Here is a 26,468-nt window from a genome sequence, read left to right as displayed (position 1 = left end):
TAACCTCTAGTCAGGTTAACTAAAGAAATAAGAGAAAAAAAGCACAAATTAGTAATGTAAATAATGAAAGAAGGGTTATCACTATTAGTCCCATGGACATTTAAAGGAATGCTATGAATAATTCTCTGCCAACAATTTTGATAACTTAGATAAAATGAATCAATTCTTTGAAAGACATCAGCTACTAAAACTTTCTTCAGACATCTCCATCTATTAAAGAAATTAAGTCAATAATTAATAACCTTCCAAAAAGAAACCATAAGACCTAGGTGGTTTCTCTAGTGAGTTTTCTACCAAATCTTTATAGAAAAGATAAATCTCTTCCAGAAATTAGAAGCAGAAGAAAGAGTTCCTAACTCATTCTATATGGCCAGGAATTGTCTAATATCAAAACAAGACAAAGACATTACAAGAAAAAAAGTACAGGTCAATATGTCTCTTGAGCATAGATACAAAAATTCTCAACAAAGTACTAGCAAATAGAATTAAACATGAATAAAAAGAGTTTTACACCATGACAAGTGATGTTTATTCTAGTTATGCAAGATGGGTTCAATATTCAAATAAAAAAATGTAATCTACCATATCAACAAGCTAAAGGAAAAAAATCATGTAATGATATCAACTGATGCAGGAAAAACATTTCACAAAATCTAACACCATGATAAAAACTCTCAGCAAACTAGGAATAGAGAACTTCCTTGACTTGAGGAGGAACATCTACAAAAAACCCTAGAGCTAAAACCATACTGAATAGTAAGAGACTGAATGCTTTCCTCCTAAGAATGGTAATAAGGCTAGGGTGCCCTCTCTTTCACTTCTATTTGCACTATACTGGAAGTCTTAGCTAATGCAATAAGACAAGAAAAGTAAATAAAAGGTATACATATTGGGAGGGGAGAAATAAAACTGTCTTTATTTGCAGATGAATATGTTTATATAGAAATGCCAAAGAATCTACAAAATAATTCCTGGAACCTATAAACATATATAGGAAGGTTGAAGGATACAGGTCAATATACAAAAGTCAATTGCTTTCTTATATACCAGCATTGAACAATTAAGTTTTGAAATTAAAAAATAAATAATTTACTATAGCACAAAAAATATGGAATACTAAGGTATAAATCTAACTACAGATATAAGATCTATGAGGAAAATTACAAAACTCTGATAAAAAGATCAAATAAGATCTAAATAAATGGAGAGCTAGTCTATGAACATGGGTAGGAATAGTCAATATTGTAAAGATGCTAGTTCTTCCCAACTTAATTTGATTCATGTAATTCCAATAAAAATCCTAACAAGTTATTTTGTGGATATTGACCAACTGATTCTAAAGTTGATATGGAAGAGGAAAAAGACCTGGAATAGCCATCACAATACTGAAGAAGAAAAAAAAAAGTTGAAGCCCTCACATTACCCAATTTTAAGACTCACTATAAAGCGGGACAGTGTGGTATTATTAGAGAGAGAGTAGACATGTACTCAATGAAACAGAATAGAGTGTCCAGAAGTAGGCTTACAAATATAGTTGACTGATCTTTGAAAAAGGAAAAAAGGGAACTCAGTGGAGAAATGACAGCCTTTTCAACAAATGGTGCTGGAACAGCTGGCCGTTTATATGCAAAAAACAAACAAAAGGAACCTAAACACAGACGTCACATCTTACACACACACACACACACACACACAGACCTAAAATACTGATCAACAACTTGTGGTGGTGAGAAAAGTTAAATAATTTGAAGGTGTTATATTATTTTGGGAAGGGACGAAAATATTAAATATTTGTTAATTTAAAGGTATTAAAAATAGGAGAAATAAAATGTATCATGTCTATGGCAGCCACGAGTACACATCTTTCAGATCTCCTAGGTTCCAACTGAGGAAAACGAAAGTGACCGAGGGCTTCAGCTGCTGTGCTCTGGGGTCAGCCATTTCACTTACACAGAGGCCCAGGGTTGCCCCCAGCCAGTGAGTGAACACAGCAGGGTGCTGGTGCCAGTGCCACCCTAGGGGACACAAGTCTCCTCTCAAAGGCGAACTTGGCTGAAGGACTCCCAATTGGCTTTGCCAAAACTTTCTGGTAACTGCACTGCAGTCTGAGACTTTTGCTATCCAGTCTTCCTTCCTTCCCTCTCCTCCATGGGAGCTGGACCTGCATCCAGGTCTAACAGCTGCCCTACCGTCCTCTGGATCCCTTCCTGTTTTTCCCAATAAATCCAGTCTTGGCACCTGCTTCTTGGAGAACCTGAAATAACATAAGTGGAGCCACAAGGAGCCTGAGAAAACAAGCAGTAAGTTGAGGTCTGGGACAGATTCAGTCACCACCCCACTGTCCTGGGTGGCACGTGGGGTGGACCCTGGCACATTGGAGGCTATGAACTGCTAAAGATATCACCAAGGTGCCTACAAAAATATCCTTGTGTGGGAATATCCTCGCAGGTGTGATGATTCAGGCTACTGAAGACATGGTGAGAACAATGCCACATAGACAGTGGAATTGGCTGACTATGGGTAGGTTGGATTGACACCCTGCAGAGGGATAATGAGAGGCCCTGGGCTTAACAGACAGTTAAAGACTAGGGGCAACTTGGTGGTTTGGAAAAAGGCAGTTGTCACCTGTAGTGAGAGAACAGAAACAGCTGCACAACAAAAAGAAGATCTAACAGCCAGGCTGAAGAGTTCCAGAGACACTTAGATGCACAGCCAAGCAGGTCTGCTAAGCTAAAGTCAGACCCTGGCTGGGAAAACCTGGGATCCCAAAACAAGCGATGAAGATAACTGACAGTCACCCGTACAGATCCCTAAAACTGTCAAGAGTTTGTAGAGGGGCCCCACTCTTCTCTAGTAAAGGTGAGCACCTCAGCTAGGGAAGTGCTAGACCTGATGTAGGAAAAGAGATTATACACACAAGTTGCTGCAAGAATTAGCCACGTGTAGTGGCAGGAGTTGGGGGCAGCTCTTACAGGCCTAGAGTAAGCAATGGCCAAGGCAGAGGAGAGCAGGCATGACTCAGCTGTCCTGGACAATGGCAGAGCAGGGAGTGAAGAGGCTGAGGGCAGTGGGCATGCCTGTGTGTATCACACGAGTCCAGAACACTGAACAAAGGAGTACTCCATGGGAGGTCCCAGAGGGCCCACCACACATCAAGGCTATCAAGAATGCACTGGCAACAGAGGCGCTGAGGTTGCTCTGTGCTGTGGGCCAGGGAAGCCAGTAGGAGAGATCACAGCTGAGCCCATTCAAATCCATGGGGATGATGAAGCCCGGAAGTACAGGGGTCAATGGTGAAGCCCAGTGGCCAGAAGCCTGGGGACCACAGTAATCATCGTGACTGACAGGGGGTCTTCCCTATAGGGAGTGTGGAGATGGTTACTAGATCATGGTATCCTTAGAGGTAAAAAAAAAAAAAAAAAAAGAAAAAAAAAAAAGACATTGCTTAACATCTACAACCAAAGAAAAGGGCAAGAATAAAGGAACAGGAGGATAAGGGCAGTTGCTTTAATAAATTATCAAGATCCCTTGCTCAGTTCCTGGAATTGTGCTGATTTCAGATCCAGAACCCACTGACAAAAGGGATGACCCTGAAACACTGTGGGGAGCATGTACTGTACTGATGCCCTCAGTCCTTTTCCAAAGGGCTCTGCAGCTACTGCTCAGGGATAAAGGGAAATATCCAGGCATTTCGAGAGGTATGGGACCCAGGATCTGAGCAGACATCTACAGCTTCGTCATGGCCACCTGCACTAGAGGGGGGCCCACACACACCAGAAGTCCCTGGGCCAGAGCCCCGCCCATCAATGAGCCAGCAGCCTCAGCAGAAGGCAGGGCCTGGCAATCAAAAGGACCAGGGTCCAGCCACGCCTATGAGACCACCCACAATAGTCAGCCTGCCACAACAGAAGGACAAATGTAGCCCAACAGGGGCACCCCTAGAGCATATAGCTCTGGTGTCCAGAGGGGAGTGTGCTGCTGGGACCCACAGGATATTTCCTACAAAAGACCACTTCTCCCAGTCAGGAAATGTAACCAACCTACCAGATACATAGAAGTAAAAACAGCAAATTAGGCAAAATGAGGCGACAGAGGAGCATGTTCCAGACGAAGGAAAAAATAAAACCCCAGAAGAACTAAGTGAAGTGGAGATAGGCAACCTACTTGATAAAGAGTTCAAGGTAATGAAAGTAATGACCAAAGAACTTGGGAGAAGACTGGATGAACAGAGTGAGAAGTTAGTTTTCAACAGAGAGTTAGAAAATATAAAGAACCAAACCGAAATGAAGAATTCAATAACTGAGTTGCAAGGAGGAGACTCAAGTAGTGAATGATTAGAGAAGTGAGAAAATGCAGAAACAAAGGAAAAGCAGTCAAGCAAGAAAAGTAATAGCATGAACAGCAGTTCAGCCATAACTCAGAGTCGCAGGACCCTTAGTGCCTCCTCAGGGAGCTATACAGAACATCTTGATGTATATCCTCCAGTTGTTCTGTAGGAACTAAGACCCCACCCGGTGGAGGATGGTAACTACATGCTGACCACAAGCCTGTAGACCCCAGACTGACTGGAGCCAGAAGACTGATGATGGAGATTCTCAAAACATCATCCTGTTACCTCATCACCAGTCAGTCAGTAGAATGTCCACGACATGATCATGTACCCTGCGATTGTTACCCCTAATGTGGCTTTTAAACCCTGCCTTAAAAGCCGTCAGGGAGTTCAGGTCCTTTGAGCATGACCTGCCTGTTCTCCTTTCTTGGTGCCTGCAGTAAATGCTCTACTTTCCTTTATCACAACCCGGTGTCAGTAGATTGACTTTGCTGTGCATTGGTGAGCTGACACAAGCTTGGTATGGTAACAAAGTGAGTTAAAACTTCACCTATCTTTATGGTAAATTAATAGATAATGGCTAAATAAATAAATAATGAAGTAGTCATACAAGGCTATTATTGAGAAATATGGCAGAAAATACGAGGGGAAACAGCTAAGAGAAAGGTAAATGGATGTAAGGAAGGGTGGGGCAGGAGGTGGCTGCTTTTTGTTACAAGTCTGGTGGTACTAATTGACTTTTTCAACTCCATCTACATTGGAGAAATGAAAATTGATCAAAAGTGAAATGAACCAGAGAAACAATGTTGCCTGGAAAATATGAGAATAACAAACAAGCTGAAAAAACTTTCCTAAACTAACTTGACTACCTATCCTCTGCAATTTGTTACTTAGAAGAACACCAACAAACAATAGATAACTTAGAAATAGTAACAAAAATAGAAATAAACATTGATATTCTGTGGCTACCATGCTTGGAAAGTTTCCCCCAATTTAAACCCTATAAGTATTTCCCATTATTTTCTTCTGGTTAAAGTTTCAATTTTAATGTTTATTTCCTTAATCCTTTTGCAATTTATTTGGTTAATGGCCTGAGGCAGAAATCTAGAAATCTAGATCTACTTCTGGAAGAATCTCACGATCCTAAGTTTGATTTTCCCCTTCTGAATGCTAACACCTTGTTCACTATTTCAAAATACCTTCATGTTGCTGCTCTGTCACTGACTGTCAATTTTTCAGATTCCTAGATTTAGCCAGTGAGAAACTGCAAACAGAAAACCTTAAAGGCAGTGTTTTGCTTCTGAGCTGGCACCTAAATATGTCTTTTTTGGGGATGGAATTAAGAAATAACAATTTTTTAAATGCCAGTATCCTTTTATACTTATGCTTATATGTTGTGTATCAGCTAGCAGCAAACTTTCTCTTTTTTTCTAATTTATGAATTATTATCTGGGAGACATGATGTCCCATCCTTCACTCGTTGTTCTATAAATCTTACAATTAACATCATTAAATTTATTCTGCATCAAATGATAAACATTATACTTGAAATAAGCTACCAAGTTCTGGATTTTGACATTTAGTTTTCTTTTAAATTTTTTTAATCAAAATAGTACTAGAGTGGGTAGTTATTTGTGGTTACTGATTTTAAAAAATGTTTTAACATAAAAAATTACTTAGATATGCATCTCCTTATATTCCTAGTACATTTTGACCTTGAAATGTATGATAGGTTATGAAAAAAATGCCATCGTCTTAAATCAACATAGTAATATTTAACAACTGCAGATTTAGCAAAGCAATAAGGACATTTATGACTATTTTAACCTCTTGCTACTTGTTTTCCTTATTATCTGGTCATTTCTATTAAAATGCTGCAATGCAAGATAATTCACAGAGTTTACACAAATATTATAATGCTGAATAACTGTGTGTGTGCAAGTTATTGGGGAGGTTAGGGAAGAGATTCTCCCCTCCCCCCAGGGATTTATATGAGGAAATTAGATCTCATAATCCATTAAAATAGAACCTCACATTTTCCTACAGGTACCGTATAAGGAAAGCACTTTTAACAGCATGAAAATGTAAAATGTCCTATGCAAATGTATACTCTAACTGTAGAGGCTGCTTTTAACATGAGGTCCAAATTCTGATAGTCTGTATCTGAGAACATGGCTCAGCCACTTAAATAGCAGAGTTGATAAAACACATATTTCAGATAAAGTTGGTAGGTTTGAAGTATTATCTTTATTTATCCTTATCTAACCAGGAACATGTGAAATGTAACCAAAGGGAAAAAGGAAAGATAAGCTGCATGAGTTTTGAAAAAGATGAGACTTGTATTTTTATATTCATGAGTAAGGACAGGAATTACAAGGTCCTTAACACAGATTTTAAAAATATGTATGTCAACCTGTAAGGCACTGTTTCTCTTAAGACATCACTGGAGCATCTGAGGATCTTCAAGTGAAGAAAAAGCAGCTCCGTTTTAAAGGGTAGACTTGGAGGTACAAAGGGGCTTTGATCTTTTTTCTTTTGGCTATAGGAGCACGTTGATTCACAGTTTGAAATATCAGAAGCAATAATTTTCTGGTTATTTCTTAATGGGCCTATATTTCAAGTTCTCTAAATAAATGACTACATAGTACCTGTGTTACCAATATGCAACCAAGCTTTCAGTTGTCACTGAATGCTTGAAATGAAATCAATTTCAAAAGAGTGAGGTCTAAGTTTCAGTTCATAAAAAAAGAACATGGGATAAGACACTCTACTAGATATTGACTCACCACACCCTAGAATAAAACAAGAAGAAAATACGTTTTATGTAGTCACAAAGTGAGATGATGTGCTTTATGTTTAGTGCAGTGTCTTTATCACGTCCTATTTCTAGTTTTCCATTTTTTTTCTATTTACGGAAATTATTTTCCAATCTTCTGTTGCCTTTTTTTTATCTCTCCTTGCTCTCTTTCTGGTGGATTCTTGATGGTGAGTAACTCAAAGTCAAGAATACTCTGGCCTACTTTCTTACAGGTTTTTTAGACCAATTTTGAAAATCAATGTGAAATATTCTCATTTTTTAAAATTGAATTCTCATTTTTTTAAAATTGAATTCAATATCATTAAATCAAAGAATTTTCATCAATTCATGATTTTTTTCCCAGAAGTACTAATGATTTTATTGCTAAAAATGTAAAGACTACAAACAAAACCAAAAAGACTTTATGAATTATTTTATGAGGATATATTTTCATAACTTTAAAAATAACCCCCAGTCACTTGGGGAAATGTTTTAGTGGGTTAAAGAATACACACTAAGGTTAGGCAACTTTCGGGAATCAACCTGCATCATTCATGCTAATCTAGGGATTGATGTGCCAATAATACTCTTACTCCTTCAAAAATCAGTATAGAAGCAAATTTCTACACCACAGTATTTCCAGAGGGATTAAAATGTATTTTCATTGCAAATATGCTAATGTTTCTCCTTAGGGGTCTCTGTGGCCAGGAGCAGGGTGTGTGGTCTTACCTGGGTGGGCTGATATTGCTTGGGGAAGGAGTGGGGAGGAGAGGACCTGGGAAAACCTTGGACCTTTGAAAGAAAGTGCTGTTTGAAAAGTAAACAAATGCATACTCTCTGGGGAAAAAGCTGTGTGTGTTGTATATCTACTGCATGTTTAGCTACTGTGTTAAATACAGTATCTACTTGACCGCTTTGTCCTCCCACACAAATGAAGAAAACCGAGATCAGAAAGACAGATGAGCCTGCAGTTGGCTTAGGAATGTTGCTATCTTTCTCCTGGATGCTTCCTGCAGACGCACAACTTCAGTGGGGCCAGAATCTATGCAGTAGTTTCCCTCCAACTCTGACGCAAAGTTTGCACGGTAAATGCAGCTTTAAATTCCACTGGTCTAAGTCCATAACTATGTTTCCTCTCAGGACAAATGGTGAGCAAACCATGCAAAACAATTCTTCATGCTGCTTTTCGTATAAGTTTACTCACATCTGATGTATGCAACTGTAGTCACAAAGTGAGATGATGTGCTTTATCATATAAAAGTTCCCACAAAGAAAAAGAGGTCAACCTATAAAAGGTCATTCACTAGTCACAAAATTATCTCTTTTTAACCCTTATTGGTACACTACCCACACCCCCAAGTCAACGTGACATTGTTTCTTAGCTGTAGAAGACTTGCTGCACTCATAGCCCGAGCTGGACTTCTCGAGCCCGTGCCTCCTGTCTGGAAGTCAATCAGATCCACCCTTTTGAGAATCTGCAATAATAGCTACAGAGAATATTCAGACTTGGGTCATTAGTGGCAGGTTCGCATGGTAAAAATCATGAAGTGAGAAGAATATCAGGTAATTACATTGTGCCAGGTACTATTCTATTACTCTTATCATTTTAGAAATGAGGAAATGGAGGTACAGAGTTTCAATAAATTTCCCCAAATCAGATAACTTAAAAAAAAGTGGAACCAGGATTTGCTAACCACTCCACTCTAACCTGGTCAGGGACTGGGCCCTGTGCTCACCCCTGCCTGGTTCCCATCCCCCTGAGGCTATTTCCCTTTTCCTTGGATTCTGGAGGCCTCTGAGAAATCCTTTTGGGGTTTTACTTAATTTAAGGTGGTCCTCTGTAAATTGTAACCAAATTTTCCCCTCTAATGACAATCTTCTAAAGAAGATTTCTAATTTGCCTTATGAAATATGGCTATAGATAAAGTCACCTATAACTGTTTCATTTTTCTCTTAATTTCATTCTACCCAGAAAAACCTTTTCCTTCAATCAGAAAGTGACTACTTTTATTCAACTGGTTTTTTTTCTAGAACATCTACTATGCTAGAAGCATAGTTTCTCAAAATGTACAACCCTAATAGATTTGAATCATAATATGTTTGAATACACCTGTTATCTTAAATTATTATCCCTTAGCTTTTCTACTACTTTCTCTTCTCTAAAGTACAAAACAGTGGGCAAAACTGTGTGTACTCTCTTGGGTCTTCATCCTCCCCACACCCTGCAAGAACACAGGGATAAGAATCTTTAATAAAAATGTGGTGACTTCACTCCTCTTCTTCTTGCTTATAGAGGACAAAATTTTAGGAGTTCTAACCTCTTTTAAGTTGGAGAACTTAGCTTCTGGAAACACTTTAGCCTAGACTAGGCCCAAATATATTTTAAAATATTGGAGTGGGGAAGATTTTATCAACCCTATACGATAGGAAATTTTCCATTTTTAAAACAAAACTTTGCAAAAGGGCAGAAATTATTTGATGCATTTCCCCCCTTTATAATTACAAACCAAAACTGAAAGGAAACATACCAAATTCTCTAAAGCAGAAGGTCCTAAAGTCGTTCTATTCAGAATGCATAAAAGCTAAAACATAAAAAATTTCAGTACAGACTACCACCTCAGAATGTTTTTTATAACTGAAAAAGGCCAGCAAATCTGCACAGGGTGTCAGAGGGCCCCACACTGTTGAAAGTCAGTGGGTTTTATAAAAAGTTGAATAATGTAGCTACAGAAGAAAACCCCTTTGTACAAAGAAAAGTGCTGTACCTAAAATGCACACCAAGGCCTGAGAGTGGAAGGTGTGAGACAGTTTTCTCCAATTTCCTCTGGAAGCCTTCCTCCTGCAGGCCTCCAAATGGTGACTCTCCTGGCAGGATTTCAAGTAGTTAACAAAAAAATCCAAATTGGAAAATACAAACTCCAACTTTGCTTTACTTTATCAATATTGTTAATAGAATGATGTAATTGTTTGGGGGTTTTACAAAGATATTCCCTATCACTTCAGTTTTAATACCAGGCTGCAGCCTGCCTGGTATGCCAGCCTAAGCCACATAAACACAGACCAATCAATGCGATGCCTATCAAATTACCAAGGGCATTTTTCACAGAACTAGAACAAAAAATGTTTAAATTTGTATGGAAACACAAAGACTCCAAGTAGCCAAAGCAATCTTAAGAAAAACGGAGCTGGAGGAATCAGACACCCTGACTTCAGACTATACTACAAAGCTACAGTAATCTAAACGGTATGGTACTGGCACAAAACAGACAAGTACATCAATGGGACAGAATAGAGAGCCCAGAAATAAGCCCATGTGCTTATGGTAAACTAATCTATGACAAAGGAGGCAAGAATATACTATGGAGAAAAGACAGTCTCTTCAATAAGTGGTGCTGAGAAAACTGGACAGCTACATGTAAAAGAATGAAATTACAACATTCTCTTACACCACACACAAAAATAAACTCAATATCAATTAAAGACCTAAATGTAATACCAGAAACCATTATACTCCTAGAGGAAAACACAGGCAGACCGCTCTTTGACATAAACTGTGGCAATATCTTTTTGGATCTGTCTCCTAAAGCAAAGGAAATAAAAGCAAAAGTAAACAAGTGGGACCTAATTAAACTTAAAAGCTTTTGCACAGCAAAGGAAATGATAAACAAAACAAAAAGACAGCCTACAGAATGGGATAAAATATTTGCAAATGATACAAACAGCTCATACAGCTCAATATCAAAAAAACAAAGAACCCAATCAAAAAATGGACAGAAGTTCTAAATAGATATTTCCCTAAAGATGACATAAAGGTGGCCAAAAGGCACATGAAAAGATACTCCTCATCTCTAATTATTAGAGAAATGCAAATCAAAACTACAATGAGGCACCACCTCACACTGGTCAGAATGGCCATCATCAGAAAATCTACAAACAATAAATGCTGGAGAGGGTGTGGAGAAAAGGGAACCCTCCTACACTCTTGATGGGAATGTAAATTGGTGCAGCCACTATGGAAAAGAGTACAAGGGTTCCTTAAAAAACTAAAAATAGAGCTACTATATGATCGTGCAATCCCACTCCTGGGCATATATACAGAGAAAACCATAATTTGAAAAGATATATGCACCTCAATATTCATCACAGCAATGTTTATAATAGTCAGGAGATGGAAGCAACCTAAATGTCCATTGATGGATGAATGGATACAGAAGATGTGGTACATATATATGATGGACTATTACTCAGCCATAAAAAAGAATGAAATAATGCCATTTGCAGCAACAGGGATGGACCTAGAGATTATCATACTAAGTGACACAAGCCAGACAGAGAAAGACAAATATAATATGATATCACTTATATGTGGAACCTAAAAAAAACGATACAAATGAACTTATATTCAAAACAGAAATAGACACACAGACATAGAAAACAAACTTATAGTTGCCAAAGGGGAAAGTGAGGGGGAGAGATAAATTAGGAGTTTGGAATTAACATATACACACTACTATATATAAAATAGATAAATAACAAGCACCTACTGTATAGCACAGGGAACTATACTCAACATTTTGTAATAACCTATAAGGTAAAAGAATCTGAAAAAATATATAGGTATGTATAACTGAATCACCTTGCTGTACACCTGAAACTAACACAACACTGTAAATCCTATACTTCAATTTAAAAAGAAAAGGAAACAAAATAAAAGAAAATCTGCTCTTTTGCTATTTCAAAATCATTTTCACCATAAAATATGGTTTGTACCAATGGAATAAAAAAAAAAAAAGAAGAAATTCTAAGAAAATTTTGAAGTTAGCCATATTTATAAATAAGAACCGCTGAGTGTGAGAAGTCAATTTTATAACTCCCAGTCTCATTATTCTTTAAATTTAGATATAAAGGAATGGCCATTTACTAGACAAATCTGGAATTGCTATATTTCTGCCTGTGAGCCGATACAGACACTGACTAATTCTGTGGGAAAATAAAAACCATCATATTTGGTCTGGTGATACTTTCCCACAATTGAAGAAAGCTATGGATGCTAATTAAAAAGAAAATAAAAGCAGAGTCTGAAATAAACACATTCAGTGGGGATGCAGCTGACAGAACAGGATTCTGGTGAAGCCCACCCTGTAAGACATCCATCTGGCTCACCCAGGAAATCATCTGAAGATGAGAACATGCTTGTCCGATGTGGATTTGGATTTGGGGTGTGTGGTTCAAGACTCATCTGCTCAGTCACCTTACTTTCTGGGAGAACTGAAGAGCTTGGTCAAACTATTTATCTAAAAGTTACATATTTTTGTTCATGTGAAATAGGAACTTAAAGTCCCACTTCTCAGATTAATAGCAAAATTGCATGAGTAAACAGACAAATTAGCACATAAAACTATTATGCTATCAAATGGAATATAAAAAAGATCGGATTTGCTTTAAAAGTTTACTAACCATTGTTTCTTTTGAATATTTTTCTTTTCTTAGGGAATCATAAAATGACCTGAAAAACACATAATATTCCACCACAGAAAAGAATCCTAATTAATTTCTTGATAAGAGTTCACTATCCATTTTAAAATGACTAAAAGTCAAGACTTTTTGTTTTCTAAGTACTCAAACATAAAGACAAATGAGTATAAAATTCCCTTCAAAGCACGACGATAACTAGTTTGTGCAGTTTACAGCAGATTTTCACACAAATATGCTTTTCTAGTAAGACCTCTCACTATCCACACTTGAGGAAACTCTGCATATTGTAAAAAGCAAGGTATTCCATCCCTACAACCTGATGGATGGTGGGAGGAGGCTGAGGAAGCCAGGCTTCCAACCACACTTGGCGTGGTTTTCCAGGTGCCATTCAGGATGGACCATCAGGGCCCGGCCACCACACTGGCCACCTTCTTTCACAGCGACCTTGGTGGGAATACGTAACACCAAATGGCCTCAAAACCATTGGGGAACTTCTATTTTGGTATCGAAAATATCACCAGGACATTTATAGCCCAACTCAGTGATCGCAATTATCTGTAAATGACTCTCAACCCATTCTAGAAATTAAAGCACATACATCTGCCACCAATTTGTCACTTGGTATCTTGTGAGGTGCAAAGTAAAAGTAATCGTCTTCAGTTGTAATAACATCACTGCCCCAATGAAGGGCCAACAGAGACAGGAGAATGAGGAAGGCCAGCTCTGCTGTGAGGACAAACTGAAATCACTATTGGAGGGATGACAGTTGAGGTTCATGAAATGGAGTCAGGTGGCCACTGAGGACCAGCTCTCAGACAGGTCTCTGCCCTACTGAGAACCTGAACTTTCTATGAACTGCACCAGGTCCAAGGACACAATCAGCCGTATTCAGAATACCACTTGCCAGCTGCACCCTTAAGGTCTCAAGCTCTCCCCTTGTAACTACGCAACCATTTCAGATCCCATGCGTCCTTAGTTATTAACAAGCACCCTTACTTCTCGCCAGCTCCAATTTTAATTCTTGACAATTTATGTAACCTTGCAGGTTTTCTGCCTTTATAAGCTTCCCCCATTTTGTAGTCCGGTGGAACACAATTCAAATTCTTTTTGAATCTGTGTCTCCTGGGCTGCAGTCCTAACAAACCCCAAATAAACACCTTTTTATTTCAATCAAGTCTCTGTTCTGAAAGTTTGGTTAACAGCAGTGGCTTAAATATGCAGACCAGGTAGAATGCTTATATACCATCTTACCCCCAAATGGATTTCAGCTGACTTAATAGTATGACACACTGAACATAATAACCTCTAATAAAGTAAAAATAAAAGAAGGGATGGAAGGCTGAGAAGATATGTGAGCCTGGTCTCTCCTCCCTCAGGGCCTTGCTGAGGCAGCTCAAATGTCTAGAGATCAAATAAAGAGTGAGAGTGTGTGTGCTTCACTTAAAAAATTTTTGGGAGGTGGGGCTGGTGGTGAGGGGTGGGTAGAAGTATTTTTGCACAAAGAGAGCACAAAGAGGAAGTCCAAAGCCCGAGGCTTTAGGTTCCAAAATTTATGTAGGTGGAGAGAGCATTTAGTGGCCCAGCGTGGGGGGTGGGAGTGGGCCTCACCCCTGGGAAGGAGACCTGAGACTCTGGAGCCTGGGACAAGCCCCGCAGCCTGGCCGAGTGACATACCTCAGCACGGCAGGAGGGAGGGCATCCACTGCTCGTCCCCATGGTCCTGGGAGCAGCATGACCTCAGCGAACAATGTGTGCTTCTTCTGTGGCTACTAGACAGACTGCAGACAGACGCCTGATCTGAGTTTTGAGCCTGGCTTCCTAAGAGTTGCTCCTGGGTCAGAGCAGCGCACTGTGCAGCCCGTGGCTGGTCAGAAGTTGTGCGGGAGCCCCCGGTCAGGAGGCTTCCTGCATCTGCCGATTGATCTGGACACAGTTTGGGGAACGTTCTCGAGTCCTCTCCACACCCTGGTCTGATGGCCCGTGAGTGAGGGCCGCCTCGCTCACCCTGCCCAGCCCCCGGAGGCTCCTTCTCGGCTGCCTGCTCACTGGGCCACCCCGTGGTCACTCTCTGCATCCCCGAGCTGTGGGTCCTCCTAACTGTCCTCCACCGAGACCTCCACTGCTTTCCACGAGGCCTCCTGCATGGAATTCTCTGTTCCAATAGAGTCGGTCCCCTCAGACGGAGTTGCAACGCTGTGGACAGGATCTCAGGGCTCCGCACGGGAGCTGAAGCTGGAGGAGGGCGCTGGCCTACGTGCCCCAGCGGGGACTCCGTGCTGCTCAGCAAGAGCCCCCTTCCCGGGCGAGGGAGGGCCTCACCCCGTCAGCCGGGGGTGCATTCAGGAAGGGAGCCCCATCCTCTGCACACGCTTGTCTAGAGCAGGACTTCTCAGCACACAGCGGCTGCAGGGCTGGGCCCAGCCGGGGGAGGACAGCCTGCCCGGAGGCCCGAGGGGCATCCACGGCCGTGGCTCAGATGCCACCACCCGCTGTTCTCACCAAAATGTAGCAGATTTTCTTGAATGAATGATTTCCCATTTGCTGGAGGCCCTTAGAACGTGTTTTAGAAATGTTAAGTGATTGTTTTATATCCTTTTCTCCAGTGAAATGGTTGTTAGTCGGGAAGAGAGTTCACTCTGGAAATCAGTCTCTGAAGCTTAAGTGTTTGGGTGAATCCAAAAGAAGGGGATTTTGAAAAACCCGTAGGAGGCAGGTTCCTACACATATATTTAACTCGGAAAATTTAATTATCCTGAGCTGATCTCTACACACTCACCATGTGTGTATTGTTTATTTCACAGATAACGACACGGATTCAAAAGTTATGGTAAGTCCTTGGAGCCACAGTTCCAGCAGTTTGGAGCAGGTGCAGATACACAGATCTGACACCAAAATCTATGCTCTAATAATGCTGCCAGGCGGCCCAATCCCAGATTCAGCAGAGAAAGTGAGGAACACAGAACGCACACATAAACACACACCTGATTCTGAAATCTGACTCTGCTTTCTGCTTCCACCACCCACCATTTTGTAATCTCTGATTATGATAATAATGTGAAAATAACATAGCAATTAACATCTATTAGTCACTTACTAAGTGCTCAGCATCTGGCAAACACTATCTGACTTAATTTTGCAGGGGCCACCCCAGAATGTCTCTTGGGCTTGTGGATTATTTCGAGCTGAAAACAATCAAGGACCAAAAGACTCAGGAAGAAACTCTGACCGTGCCCCTAACTGCCTAAAGAACATAGATAGAGGGTTTGCTCCTGGAATGGAGCTTTCAGCAGAGGTATCTGCAAGAACATGGGGGTGGGGGGGCTCTTGGCAGGGCCTGCACATCAGTCCACTCTGTGCCCGTCATCTCTGCTGGCCCAGCAAACACTGGTTTAGCAAGCGTCTGCTTTTCTGTCTCCTTGTGAATTGCCTTCCTCCCCTCTGAAGTACTAAACCAGTACCACCACAACATCCTCTTTTGTCTTTAGTTGAAGGTGGTATTTAAGTTTTCCTGGGTCTCTCCCATGTATACTTGTTATTAAACTTTTCTGTGATTTTCTCCTGTTAATCTGTCTCATGTCAGTTTAATTCTTAGACCAGCCAGAAGAACCTAGAAGGGTAGAGGATAACGTCTTCTTCCCTGACACCTCTCCCTCACCAAGTAGTCACTGCTGTCCCGGGGTTAGGGTTTGGACCCCAAGGCACAGCCATCACACACGACAGGCCAGGGCCACACTGCCTCCTGCAGAGAATTACTACTGACTGCTGTCCAGACCATGCAGCATTGCTACAGAAATGGTACAGAGACTTAGTTCTTTTAGGAATGTTTCACAGGATCCATAATTCTTACTTTTATTTTTGAATTTCAGAGTTAATTATTTAAATTATAAAGATGACTTTTTTATTAACAACTTTGTCCTTAGCCAGAATTTCTTTCATACAATTAACTGAAATTCCTGCTTGTTATAATTTAAGGTCTTCACCTTGGTTTTCGCTTTGATAGAAACTGGTCAATTCTGTTTACCAATTTGCCTGCAATAAAACTATTATGTATGTGGTATCTGTTCACAGACATACGGGATCTTGCCTCATAAAGTAATAGCAAAGAACCTCTTTTATCAACATTTTCCCCTCAAGAGTAATCAAATTTCTTTAGTGACTGTGATGGTTAATTTGACGTGTCAGCTTGGTTGGGCTGTGGTAACTGGTCTGGGGTCAAACACCAGTGTAGATGTTGTTGTGAAGGTATTTTTTAGATGTGATTAACGTTTAAATCAGTAGACTTTGAGAAAAGCAGATGACCCTCCATAATGAGGATGGGCCTCATCCAATCTAGTTGAGGGAATTAAGAAAAAAAGACTGGTTACCCAAATAGGAAGGAATTCTGTCTACAGAATGCTTCCCAACTCAAGATTGTAACATCAACAACATGCAGAATTTCCAGCCTGCTGTGAGCCAATTCCTTAAAATCAATGTCTCTCTCTCTGTAGGTGTGCACACACACACACCCCACACACCCCTCACACACACACACCACACACCCCACACACACCACACACACAGACACACACACAACACACACAGACACACACACACACCTATGGGCTCTGTTTTCTGGAGAAGACTGACTAGCACAGAGAGGAAGAAGTGGAGAAGATTGATGCAGAGAAGCAGAGAGATTTCTGAGATAATTTTCTATGCTCACCCATGATTGCAAACCTCCATTCTGGAAGTAAGGGTTATTCAAGGGGAACTCAGGGTGCCGGCCCAGCTGTGGAAACTCAATAGTGTCCTATAACCAAACCCTTCACCCTTTTTTCTTGAGATAGCTTCCTGCTGTCTTCCTTTCTCTTATATTTCTACAGCGCTAAATCCTATTCTACAGAGAAGATGCTAAGCTAGTCACAATAATTGGATACTTGACAGATTTATATGTCAACCAGAGTTATAAAATAAAAGCCAGAAATCCAATGTATCATCAAAGTGCATATTGAATTAGTTTCTTTCTCTTTTATGCTTGAGAATAAAAATTGAGCTAATGATTGACTCCTTGAACTGAAGCACACTAAGCACTTTCTAAGTCGACTCTGAGAACAAACATTGAAAGAAAACAATTGCTCACCATTTATGAGTCTCTGTCAGTGAGTTCTCCTCTGCTTCTTGGTCAATTTTAGCTGAAAATGCAAGAAAAGAAACCGAGATGAGATAAATGATAAATGGTTATAACCATCTCAAACAAAACAGATCCAAATAATATGAAATATATTTTAATACATTATTAACGCTAAGGTACTCCAGCCAGAAGTTTATTTTAAATCTATGAAGAGCTATGATTGGATAGGTTATATTTAAATTTCATTAAGCTAATGCTACTTTCTAAGTAATTTCTTTAGATCAGTCATATTAACCTGAGAAAACAAAACACTAGAAAACTTGATATTCACATCAAATTTGTTTTGTCAAGGATTTAAATGTCAATAATTGGTTGAAAATAATTATCTCAAGCAAAGGTACAAAAACCAAGTAAAAAAACCTAAATAAAAATGGTTTGTGACCTTCTTCACCAGTGCTCTCCACACCAGATCACAAGTGAACAGATCCAGAGATTATTTCCATGCAGATGTAAGATAAAATGCTAACGCTTTCTAATAATTCCAAGTGATGAGATGACAGTGCATGCATTTATTTGCTATTAGATTTGTCTAAAAATAAAGAATGGTAGCCGGACACAAACCCAAAGATCAAATTTGGGAAAGAGATGACACCACCCTTTAAAAATTATTTAAAATAACACAGAAACTCCCATCATATAAAATATGTATGGCAGTGACCTTCACATTTTTTGACCAGTAAACATTCTAGGAATTTACGTATTAGTTTACACACATACACATGTATTTGACATGAAAGCTTCAAAAATACTCCTACTTCTCACAATGCTAATATTTTTAGCCTATTCCATTAGATCTCAAAATGTAGCCACTAAGTTGATTTCATGCTTCACTAATGATCAGTTTGAAAATCACTGAGCTACTGGACAAAAAGTTTAAAAATCAATGAAAAAACTCTGGAGCTAGTGAAAGAAGTTGTCTTCGCATAACCATTCCCCTTTGGGTCACACTCACGGCATTTGGAGAAATTAGAAGACAAAGAGGAGAAGAGCAAACTGATTCTAAAAATTGGAGTTGTGAATGGAAGCAAACCCCTGGTCCCTTGGAACTGTCAGTGTCTCCATCACAACTTAATGAGTCATCAGCTTGGGCTGGTTACTGTGTGTTTGAAGGTCTGCACAACGTCTGCACAGCCACTGTGGAGTGTTGTGTGGTCCCTCTCTGCAGGACTGTGCCAATTTTTTTTTTTTAATTTTTATTGGCGTATAGTTGACTTACAATGTTGTGTTAGTTTCTGCTGTACAGCAAAGTGAGTCAGTTATACAGATACGTGTATCCACTCTTTTCTAGATTCTTTTCCTATATAGGTCATTATGCAGTACTGAGTAGAGTTCCCTGTGCTGTACCGTAGGTCCTTATTAGTTATCTATTTTATATATAATAGTGTGTATATGTCAACCCCGATCTCCCAATTTACCTCTCCCTCCCTTACACCCTAGTAACCATAAGTTTGTTTTCTACATCCATGACTGTCTGAATTTAACAGGGATCCTTGGAGCTGGCAGCAGAGGTTTTTCCCCCTTTCCCCTTTTGTTCTTTAGAGTGTTTACATAAATCTACAGGTCAATCATTAGTCATATTAAGAAACAGAATAAATGTTCCATGACTTCACTTTGAAAAGTCTCCAACGTTAATATATTTTCTTACAAAACCTGCTCTGGGCTGCTTAGCATGAAAATGGTTTGCTTCCATAAGTAATTCTAGAACCACAGAAAGTTTGTTTAAGGGAAAATAACAAAGCACCACAATGATTACCATTTTCAGGAAGGACATTCTCCCAACTGCCGGTGTGTCTTTTTTTTTCTTTTGTAAAATATAGAGATTAAGACTGAGAAAGGAAGAAAATTTCTGGACTATTTTAGAACCATCAAATAAATGACATATGAAATTTAAAACACCCTAAATTGAAATTCCAGAGATCTGTGTTCTATTCCTGATTCTGCCACTGAAATTAGCTTTGTAATCTTAGGTAAATAGATTAATCTGTTAACATACATAAAATATTTAACATAGTGCCCCCAAAAGTTAGCAGGGACTAAATAAATGTTCTTTGAAAATGTTGGATCTCAAGCTCTTGAAATTCCTAAAGTGATGTTCAGGTTTCCAAGTAAATATTGAACATGACATATAAGTAAAGTTATTTCCTATAAAACATGCAAACTTCCAATTGCTAATTATTTCATTCTCTGACCTATTTTTTCAGAAACATAAAAGTTACTTTCAGTTAATTTCTAATGGCACAGAGGGCTTTGTGACTAGTTTTGAAAGCCAGTGTTACTTTTAGCAGCATTTTCCTACATATTTATAATCTTCTATTGATAAAGTTTATTATACCAAAGTATGCAAATTACTACCTCAAGAAGATTGATTTTCCCTTTCTTTATAGCACACAGATCATTTCTTTTTTGACATTTCAAATGCAGATAGCAGCCTTCTAGTTTGTTCATGACAATTGCTAACTGTAGGAAACCTAAAAAAGCATTTAAAATAGGCCAACAGGGAAGGAGCTTCAAGATGGCAGAAGAGTAAGATGCGGAGATCACCTTCCTCCCCACAAATACATCAGAAATACATCTACATGTGGAACAACTCCTACAGAACACCTACTGAACGCCAGCAGAAGACCGCAGACCTCCCAAAAGGCAGGAAACTCCCCACGTACCTGGGTAGGGCAAAAGGAAAAACAGAGACAAAAGAATAGGGATGGGACCCGCATCTGTGGGAGGGAGCTGTGAAGGAGGAAAGGTTTCCACACACTAGGAAGCCCCTTCATGGGCAGAGACTGTGGGTGGCGGAGGGGGGAAGCTTCGGAGCCACGGAGGAGAGTGCAACCACAGGGGTGCGGAGGGCAAAGCGGATAGATTCCTGCACAGAGGATCAGTGCCGACCAGCACTCACCAGCCTGAGAGGCTTGTCTACTCACAAGCCGGGGCGGGCGGGGGCTGGGATCTGAGGCTCGGGCTTCGGAGGTCATACCCCAGGGAGAGGACTGGGGTTGGCGGTGTGAACACAGCCTGAAGGCCGCTAGTGCGCCACAGCTGGCTGGGAGGGAGTCCGGGAAGAAGTCTGGAGCTGCCGAAGAGGCAAGAGACTTTTTCTTGCCTCTTTGTTTCCTGCTGCGTGAGGAGAGGGGATTCAGAGCGCTGCTTAAAGGACCTCCAGAGACGGGCACGAGTGGCAGCTATTAGCGTGAACCCCAGAGACGGGCATGAGACGCTAAGGCTGCTGCTGCCGCCACCAAGAAGCCTGTGTACAAGCACAGGTCACTCTCCACACCGCCCCTCCCGGGAGCCAGTGCAGCCCGCCACTGCCAGGGTCCCGTGATCCGGGGACAACTTCCCCGGGAGAACGCACGGCACTCCTCAGGCTGGTGCAACGTCATGCTGGCCTCTGCCACCGCAGGCTTGCCCCGCATCCCTGCACCTCCCTCCCCCCGGCCTGAGTGAGCCAGAGCCCCTGAATCAGCTGCTCCTCTAACCCCGTCCTGTCTGAGCGAAGAACAGACGCCCTCAGGCGACCTACACGCAGAGGCAGGGCCAAATCCAAAGCTGAACCCGGGAGCTGTGCGAACAAAGAAGAGAAAGGGAAATCTCTCCCAGCAGCCTCAGGAGCAGCGGATTAAATCTCCACCATCAACTTGATGTACCTGCATCTGTGGAATATCTGAATAGACAATGAATCATCCCATATTGAGGAGGTGGACTTTAGGAGCAACAATATATATATATATATTTTCCCTTTTACTTTTTTTGTGAGTGTGTATGTGTATGCTTCTGTGTGTGACTTTGTCTGTATAGCTTTGCTTTTACCATTTGTCCTAGGGTTCTATCTTTTTTTTTTTTTTTTAGCATAGTTTTTAGCACTTGTTATCATTGGTGGATTTGTTTTTTGGTTTGGTTGCTCTCTTCTTTCTTTCTTTCCTTTTTTTTTTTTTTAACTTACTTAAAAAATTTTTCTTAATAATTATTTTTTTTAGTATCTTTATTTTATTTTATTTTTTCCTTTTCTTTCTCTCTCTCTTGTTCTCTCTCTTTCTCTCTTTCTTTCTTTCTTATTTTTTTCTCCCTTTTATTCTGAGTCGTGTGGATGACAGGCTCTTGGTGTTCCAGCCAGGGGTCAGGGCTGTGCCTCAGAGGTGGGAGAGCCAGATCAGGACATTGGTCCAGAAGAGACCTCCCAGGTCCACATAATATCAAATGGGGTATATCTCCCAGAGATCTCCATCTCAACGCCAAGACGCAGCTCCACTCAACGACCAGCAAGCTCCAGTGCTGGACACCCTATGCCAAACAACTAGCAAGACAGGAACACAACCCCACCTATTAGCAGAGAGGCTGCCTAAAATCATAATAAGGCCACAGACACCCCAAAACACATCACCAGACTTGGACCTGTCCACCAGAAAGTCAAGATCCAGGTTCATCCACCAGAACACAGGCACTAGTCCCCTCCAGCCGGAAGCCTACACAACCCACTGAACCAACCTTAGCCACTGGGGGCAGACATAGAAAACAACAGGAACTACGAACATGCAGCCTGCAATAAGGAGACCCCAAACAGAGTAAGTTAAGCAAAATGAGAAGACAGAGAAACACACAGCAGATGAAGGGGCAAGGTAAAAACCCACCAGACCTAGCAAGTGAAGAGGAAATAGGCAGTCTACCTGAAAAACAATTCAGAATAATGATGGTAAAGATGATCCAAAATATTGGAAATAGAAAGGAGAAATTACAAGCAATATTTAACAAGGACCTACAAGAACTACAGAGCAAACAAACAGTGATGAACAACACAAAAAATGAAATTAAAAATTCTCTAGAAGAGATCAATAGCAGAATAACTGAGGCAGAAAAACGGATAAGTGACCTGGAAGATAAAATAGTGGAAATGACTACTGCAGAGCAGAATAAAGGAAAAAAAAAAATGAAAAGAATAGTGGAGAGCCTCAGAGACCTATGAGACAACATTAAACACACTAACATTCAAATTATAGGGGTCCCAGAAGAAAAGAAAATGAAAGGGACTGAAAATATTTGAAGAGATTATAGTTGAAAACTTCCCTAATATGGGAAAGGAAATAGTTAAACTGTCCAGGAAGCACAGAGAGTCCCATACAGGATAAATCCAAGGAGAAACACGCCAAGACACATATTAATCAAACTATCAAAAATTAAATACAAAGAAAAAATATTAAAAGAACCAAGGGAAAAACAACAAATAACATACAAGGGAATCCCCATAAGGTTAACAGCTGACCTTTCAGCAGAAACTCTCCAAGCCAGAAGGCAGTGGCAGGACATATTTAAAGTGATGAAGGGGAAAAATCTACAACCAAGATTACTCTACCCAGCAAGGATCTCATTCAGATTTGACGGACTAATTAAAAACTTTACAGACAAGCAAAAGCTAAGAGAATTCAGCACCACCAAACCAGCTTTACAACAAATGCTAAAGGAACTTCTCTAGGCAGGAAACACAAAACAAGGAAAGACCTACAATAACAAACCCAAAACAATTAAGAAAATGGTAATAGGAACATACATATTGATAATTACCTTAAATGTAAATGGATTAAATGCTCCAACCAAAAGACATAGACTAGCTGAATGGATACAGAAAGAAGACCCGCATATATGCGGTCTACAAGAGACCCACTTCAGACCTAGGGACACATACAGACTGGAAGTGAGGGGATGGAAAAAGATATTCCATGCAAATGGAAATCAAAAGAAAGCTGGAGTACCAATTTTCATATCAGACAAAACGGACTTTAAAACAAAGACTATTACAAGAGACAAAGAAGGAAACTACACTATGATCAAGGGATCAACCCAAGAAGAAGATATAAGAATTGTAAATATTTATGCACCCAACATAGGAGCACCTCAATACATGAGGCAAATGCTAACAGCCATAAAAGGGGAAATCGACAGTAACACAATCATAATAGGGGACTTTAATACCCCACTTTCACCAATGGACAGATCATCCAAAAGGAAAATAAATAAGGAAACACAAGCTTTAAATGATACATTAAACAAGATGGACTTAATTGATATTTATAGGACATTCCATCCAAAAACAGCAGAATACACTTCCTTCTCAAGTGCTCATGGAACATTCTCCAGGATAGATCATATCTTCGGTCACAAATCAAGCCTTGGTAAATTTAAGAAAATTGAAATCATATCAAGTATCTTTTCTGACCACAACGCTATGAGACTAGACATCAATTACAGGAAAAAAATCTGTAAAAAATACAAACACATGGAGGCTAAACAATACACTACTTAATAACCAAGAGATCACTGAAGAAATCAAAGAGGAAATCAAAAAATACCTAGACACAAATGACAATGAAAACACAACAACCCAAAACCTAAGGGATGCAGCAAAAGCAGTTCTAAGAGGGAAGTTTATAGCAATACAATCATACCTTAAGAAACAAGAAACATCTCAAATAAACAACCTAACCTTACACCTAAAGCAATTAGAGAAAGAAAAACAAAAAAACCCCCAAAGTTAGCAGAAGGAAAGAAATCATAAAGATCAGATCAGAAATAAATGAAAAAGAAAGGAAGGAAAGTATAGCAAAGATCAATAAAACTAAAACCTGGTTCTTAGAGAAGATAAACAAAATTGATACACCATTAGCCAGACTCAACAAGAAAAAAAGGGAGAAGATTCAAACCAATAGAATTAGGAATGAAAAAGGAGAAGTAACAACTGACACTGCAGAAATACAAAGGATCATGAGAGATTACTACAAGCAACTCTATGCCAATAAAATGGACCACCTGGAAGAAAGGGACAAATTCGTAGAAAAGTACAACCTTCTGAGACTACACCAGGAAGAAATAGAAAATATTAACAGACCAATCACAAACACTGACATTGAAACTGTGATAAAAAACTCTTCCAACAAACAAAAGCCCGGGACCAGATGGCTCCACAGGCGAATTCTATCAAACATTTAGAGAAGAGCTAACACTTATCCTTCTCAAACTCTTCCAAAATATAGCAGAGGGAGGAACATTCCCAAACTCATACTACGAGGCCACCATCACCCTTATACCAAAACAAGACAAAGATGTCACAAAGAAAAAAAACTACAGGCCAATATCACTAATGGACATAGATGCAAAAATCCTCAACAAAGTACTGGCAAACAGAATCCAACAGCACATGAAAAGGATCATACACCATGATCCAGTGGGGTTTATCACAGGAATGCAAGGATTCTTCAGTATACGCAAATCAATCAATGTCATACACCATATGAACAAAATGAAGGAGAAAAACCATATGATCATCTCAATAGCTGCAGCGAAAGCTTTTGACAAAATTCAACACCAATTTATGAAAAAAACCCTCCGGAAAGTAGTCATAGAGGGAACTTACCCCAACATAAGAAAGGCCATATGACAAACCCACAGCCTACATCGTCCTCAATGGTGAAAAATTGAAACCATTTCCACTAAGATCAGGAAGTAGACAAGGTTGCCCACTCTCTCCCTATTATTCAACATAGTTTTGGAAGTTTTAGCCACAGCAATCAGAGAAGAAAAAGAAATAAAAGGAATCCAAATGCTACCAGAAAACTACTAGAGCTAATCAATGAATTTGGTAAAGTAGCAGGATATAAAATTAATGCACAGCAATCTCTTGCATTCCTATACACTAATGATGAAAAATCTGGAAGTGAAATTAAGAAAATACTCTCATTTACCATTACAACAAAAAGTATATAATATCTAGGAATAAACCTACCTAAGGAGACAAAAGACCTGTATGCAGAAAATTATAAGACACTGATGAAAGAAATTAAAGGTGATACAAATAGATGGAGAGATATACCATGTTCTTGGATTGGAAGCATCAACATTGTGAAAATGACTATATTACCCAAAGCAATCTACAGACTCAATGCAATCCCTATCAAACTACCACTGGCATTTTTCACAGAACTAGAACAGAAAATCTCACAATTTGTATGGAAACACAAAAGACCCTGAATAGCCAAAGCAATCTTGAGAAAGAAAAATGAACCTGGAGGAATCAGGCTCCCTGACTTCAGACTACACTACAAAGCTACAGTAATCAAGACAGTATGGTACTGCCACAAAAGCAGAAACATAGATCAATGGAGCAGGATAGAAAGCCCAGAGATAATCCCACACACATATGGTCACCTTATCTTTGATAAAGGAAGCAAGAATATACAATGGAGAAAAGACAGCCTCTTCAATAAGTGGTGCTGGGAAAACTGGACAGCTACATGTAAAAGAATTAAATTAGAATATTCCCTAACACCATACACAAAAATAAACTCAAAATGGATTAAAGACCTAAATGTAAGGCCAGACACTATTAAACTCTTAGAGGAAAACATAGGCAGAACACTCCATGACATAAATCACAGCAAGAACCTTTTTGACCCATCTGATAGAGAAATGGAAATAAAAACAAAAATGAACAAATGGGACCTAATGAAACTTAAAAGCTCTTGCACAGCAAAGGAAATCATAAACAAGATGAAAAGACAACCCTCAGAATGGGAGTAAGTATTTGCAAATGAAGCAACTGGCAAAGGGTTAATCTCCAAAATTTACAACCAGCTCATGCAGCTCCATATCAAAAAAACAAACAACCCAATCTAAAAGTGGGCAGAAGACCTAAATAGACATTTCTCCAAAGA

At 39.8% G+C, this 26,468-nt stretch overlaps 1 protein-coding gene across 1 annotated transcript in view; it reads right to left on the bottom strand.

Moving 5' to 3' along the window:
• FMN2 (formin 2) overlaps positions 1-26,468 on the bottom strand; it is a 336,742-nt gene that overhangs the window by 42,794 nt on the left and 267,480 nt on the right. Inside the window, exon 15 of the mRNA XM_036829555.1 lies at positions 17,722-17,773. Coding sequence (XP_036685450.1) covers positions 17,722-17,773 — 52 coding nt within the window. The remainder of the gene's footprint in view (positions 1-17,721; positions 17,774-26,468) is intronic.

Source organism: Balaenoptera musculus, chromosome 16 (assembly GCF_009873245.2).
Source record: "Balaenoptera musculus isolate JJ_BM4_2016_0621 chromosome 16, mBalMus1.pri.v3, whole genome shotgun sequence".
Classification (NCBI taxonomy): Eukaryota; Metazoa; Chordata; class Mammalia; order Artiodactyla; family Balaenopteridae; genus Balaenoptera; species Balaenoptera musculus.
This window is presented reverse-complemented; position numbering and strand designations above follow the sequence as displayed.